General features: G+C 36.0%; 1 protein-coding gene across 3 annotated transcripts in view; it reads right to left on the bottom strand.

Moving 5' to 3' along the window:
- Positions 1–5,079, bottom strand: part of LIAS (lipoic acid synthetase) — a 17,311-nt gene that overhangs the window by 7,562 nt on the left and 4,670 nt on the right. For 2 of the 3 annotated variants that reach the window (XM_015561012.1, XM_006759290.2), the window contains 3 exons: positions 3,201–3,357; positions 3,059–3,116; positions 1,485–1,613 (listed from right to left, as the gene is read on the bottom strand). In XM_015561012.1, coding sequence (XP_015416498.1) covers positions 1,485–1,613; positions 3,059–3,116; positions 3,201–3,357 — 344 coding nt within the window. The remainder of the gene's footprint in view (positions 1–1,484; positions 1,614–3,058; positions 3,117–3,200; positions 3,358–5,079) is intronic. The other variant, XM_015561011.1, reaches the window with a different exon arrangement.

Here is a 5,079-nt window from a genome sequence, read left to right as displayed (position 1 = left end):
GGTGGAACAGGCTGTGTGCCAGACTTCAACAGGGGCCAAACCACCATGGTTTAAATTGGGACAAGGCCCAATGGATAGAAATTGCTGATGTTAGCCTGGCTGGTGTGGCTCAGTAGTTGAGCATCGACCTATGAACCAGGAAGTCAGTTCAATTCCTGGTCAGGGTACATGCCCCAGGTGCAGGCTCAATCCCCAGTGGGAGGCATGCAGGAGGTAGTTGATCAATGATTCTCTCTCATCATTAATGTTTATATCTTCCTCTTCCTTCCTCTCTGAAATCAATAAAAATATATATTTTTTAAATTGCTGATGCTAAACCAGCATTCATCTGAAATCAAAAGCAACCTTTATTTTTGGGTAATTGATTTGTTGTTGTGATTGTTATTTTTAACCAGAGACCAGTTCACTGAGAGGAAACCAATTAATGAGTTAAAAAATAACCATAAAACTGGTAATACAGAAAGTCATTATTTTCTGAAAGTACTTCTCCACTGAATTTAAATTATGCTCCCTAATGTTTATGATTAAGTGGAAATGATGGTTATTCTTTATCATATTTCTTTCAAATTCTATAACACAGTATAATGTCTATAAACTAACAAAACCATTATCAAAAACTTTACTAAAATTAATAAAAATGAATGTTAAAGGTTAAAATAATTTTTAGTTTTTTGAAATATGAGCATAGTCATAATGTGGAATAACAATCTATAATTATTCCTACCCACTAAAATTTTTTGGAAAAAGTAAAGAAGTATAGTGTCTACTTTTTAAAAGAGATTTTAAAATACATCTGAATACTAGTTTTTCTTTGGCATCATTTATTACATATCTTTTTTTAAAAAAATATATTTTATTGATTTTTTACAGAGAGGAAGGGAGAGAGACAGAGAGTTAGAAACATCGAAGAGAAAGAAACATCGATCAGGCACCTCCCGCACATCTCCTACGGGGAATGTGCCCGCAACCCAGGTACATGCCCTAGACCGGAATCGAACCTGGGACCTTTCAGTTCGCAGGCCAACGCTCTATCCACTGAGCCAAACCAGTTTCGGCATTTATTGCATATCTTAATGTCAAATGTATATAGTCTTTTTTGTTTGTTTTTTTTTAGAATTATAATCAAAGTATTTGCTCTTGTGTAATTTTTTTTAACACTGTTCTTTGAAAAAATAACTCATTGGCACTTGTAATAAGATAGTATCAAAAAAAGAAAAAAAGATCCTCATTATGGCTGTATAACAAAACATACACATGCATAAATATGATATTTATTCTTTGGATGTTGGAAACTGATATTACTGGGTAGAAATATTATGGGTGATGATCACATTCTTTCGTTGGCAATATTATCTTAATTTTTCTGCAACAGGCTTATTTACGTTGCTTTTGTTTAAAAAATTCACTTTATGAAAGTCTATTACAAAGTTCTCCTTTGAAAAAAGTGAGAAAACATTCCAACATTACTCTGTATGTGTAATCACCTCTGTAATTCTGGAACTGTTTCTACATTATGTGCATATACATCTAATCCTGACAGAGCGACTTTTTCTATTGCTTTAAGATCTCCTCGGAAATCAGGAGTGAGACATTCCACAAGAATTTTTGGATTCCTAAAGGAAAAAAAAAGATAAGCATTAAACTGAGAAGAACTGACATAACTGCTGCTCAAAACAGAAATCACCCTACACATTCTGTATCAGTTTCAACACAGTAATCTTTAGAATCCTGCCCCAAAAGCATGAACATACAAATGTTTATATCTGAACTGTTTAATGAAAAAATAAATCCAGAACATCAAATAATATGTACACAGCGGCTAAAACACATCTGTAAGCAAAGGACAACCAGGATACATTTTGAGACTGTGCAGATTTTTAAGCATTACTAAGAAGGCATATAAAAAATATGTATTTTTTAGGAATTAAAATATAAGTATTAAAACCTTAAATATAAAATATTTTTTATTTTTTAGAAAGTAAACTGGGATACCTCTGTGAATGTAAACATTATTTGATTGCTTTGATTTTTATTTCTTTTAAAATTCATCAAATAGGATTGTCCTCGCAAATATTTCACAAGTATTATGGGCTTTAAAAGCTATTCTGAGTTGCTGAATCAAGTTGAGCTTTGCTTAAATAGAATGTAAGCTAAATATTAATCTTTCTATTTATATTGGCTATATCTATACATTCAAGCATTGAAATGTGAACTAGCTCATAGAGCTGCTTTCTCTGACAGCAGCAGAAATGACAGGACAGCTGACAAATTTTTTCACAAACTGTAAAGTTTTGGGAGCTGTTTCCTAAGAGAACAGATGTAAAAAAAATATGCCCTTTCATGGATATAAAAGATATTGAAAGAACACATCCTATAACTCACTGTTTGTTAACTGCAAGTTGAAACCCATTAGTAGTTTGTGAAATCAATTTAGTGGGTTGCAAATAAAAATTTTTTTAATGAGTTATAAAATATATTAAGTAGAAAATATTCCAAGAATCATTGAAGAAATATTTACTAAGTATGTAGGTGCTAGACTAGCACTGAGCTATAGGAAATAGGCATAACTCCCTTTTAAAATCTTTTTAAATGGACGAGGTTAAAATCGCAAAAATGTGTATTATGGGTAAAATTCCAAGGACATGTAAATACAGATAAAATCTACATCAAGACTTACATATTTTACAATGTGGGAGCTTATCTCATCCTTATTCCTTCTAGATGATTATTTATTCAAAATCAGTGCTAGGAAGACTGCAGCTTTATACTTCTTTTAAAATTACTCAAAGGAAGTTGAGACTAGCACTCAAATACAAAGCAGGGGCTCTCTGCACCAAAGGTTCATGAATAAACTCGTGTCTCCAAATCCCTAAAATTTCTGCAAATATGTATCTGTATGTTTACATATGCTTTTTTCTGGCAGATAATGTCCAGCAGATTATCAGAGGGATTTATAACCCCCCCCCGCCTCCCCCAAAAAAGTTAATACCACTGCTTTGAAGTAAAGACCATAGTGAACTTATATGAGACCAAAACAGTCCTTAAATTACACAAGTACCTTTCCTTTAAGTGTGATACAGTCTTTGCAAAGTGTTCAGCTCCTCCATCAGGCAAATCTAGAAACAAGAGAGCCCACTGCTCAAGGTGATGCCACAAATTAGTAAGAGCCAATTTCTGGGAGAGGTAATAATGACACTAACCATCTCGATCCACAGACGTCAGGACAACATAATCCAGACCCCACTCTGCTATTGCCTTTGCAGTATTGTAGGGCTCATTGGCATCCAGCGGAGGTGGCTTTCTTGCAGTCTTAACGGAACAAAATCTGCAACCTCTTGTACATGTGTCACCCATCAACTAAAATAGAGATGTTACCATTTCAATCAAGTAGACAGATGACCCTCAAGAATATAATATTGAAAGGATAAAGTTACAAAGAATAAATACAATTTGACTCTGTTTATAAGAAATTTGAACCATTCAAAGCTAAGCAATATAGTTAAGGGACACAAATATGTGGTAAAACGAGAAAAAAATAGGAAGTGATAAACTCAGGACTAAGAATGGTGTTAAGGGAAAAAGAAAGGGGATGCGTGCTGGAAGCCGGTCCACCCTTGCTGCTTGTCGCAGTCGCTGCAGGGAAGAAACATCTGCACAGCTTATGTTTCAAGGGACCTGGCGTATATGACATATGTTCGCTCCCCCTCTTAAGCGCTATGTGTTTTAAACAGGACCACCTCCCCGAGAGAGGTTGTTTCCCCAGGTTAGGGATTGACAGGCTAAGGAAGAGAATAAATCAGTAAATCCCTCCCTAGTGTTACAGAAATACCATGTACTACTTATGAAGAACTTGGACTAAGACTGTTGGCAATAAATTTGGGACTTGAAAACCCCTTAACTAAGTGCCAGGCAGGTAGTTAATCACTTTAACTACGAACAATCACGCTTAAGCTACATAATCTTTACTTAGGATAATCTCTTTCAGTTACTTCCTTGTAGCTTAATAGAACAATAGAGTAACCTTGGAATGGAGATAAGAAACGCCCTAACCTTTGGAATTAGAGGCATGCTTATAGGATCAAATGATATAAATACAGATGTAACAGGACAATAAAAAGAGAACCTAGCTATGATGATCAACTGAACGCTGCCTCCGTGTCATTTATTCTTCGCCGACTCCGTCCACACCTTTGGGAACCCCTGGACCTGCTGGGGCTGGACGCCAACAGATGCGATCCGCAAGGAATGCATAGGCGGGTTCAAAGATAATGCTAATGTTCTACTCTCAAACTGGAGCTATTGGGTTATTTGCTATATTGATATTCTTACACATCAGTTATAGAGATTCTTTTGTATCTATTTAATATTAATAAAATGATTTAAAAGAAATAAAATATTTAATGAACATCAATATGCAGGTCTCTGTGGAAATTAAATAGAAGGCACAGCTCCTTCTTGTTAAATAGATGAAACAGAAAACACATAAAAAGTTAATAATCTGCTCTCTGTGGGTATGGCTTTCTCCAGGACACTGCTGCTGCTGCCACAGGTCACCACCATGTCTACCCCCTGCAAGCACAGCCATTGCAGATGTTCTGTAGGGGTTGTAGTTTGAGGGAGAAAGCTCCTCTCCCCCTTTAACCCTCTCAGAGAGGACTCACAGCAATGATGCTTAGGCCCAATGTCTCACAGAGTTTTAATGAAACAATGAACTCTCCCCAGGAACCAGTTATGAGTCAACAGTGGGAAAAGGGACCTGGTAAGGGGTGGAACCAGAGATCCCCATCATGGAGTATTCAGAATGACTCCTTTGAGAACTGAGGTTGTGTAACTTGGATAAGCTCCTGGTTGGCTCTGCATTATAAGAAGGAGCTCTATCTCACAAGAATCCCCACTTCCTCAAGTGAATAGCCTCCAGCTGGTACAATGCAATGGTTTATCAGACCTTTCCAGACAAGCATGAATTCTCAGTTGCACATAATACAGGTTAACCTCAATACCTCTATATCCACACTCCTCTGGATAAATATGGTAGACTGCACTGTTAATCCAAATTTTTAGGCAACCAAATTAAGGTTA

This window comes from Myotis davidii, unplaced genomic scaffold, assembly GCF_000327345.1.
Source record: "Myotis davidii unplaced genomic scaffold, ASM32734v1 scaffold235, whole genome shotgun sequence".
NCBI lineage: Eukaryota > Metazoa > Chordata > Mammalia > Chiroptera > Vespertilionidae > Myotis > Myotis davidii.
The sequence above is the reverse complement of the archived record's forward strand: the minus strand, read 5'-3'. Positions and strand labels throughout refer to the sequence as shown.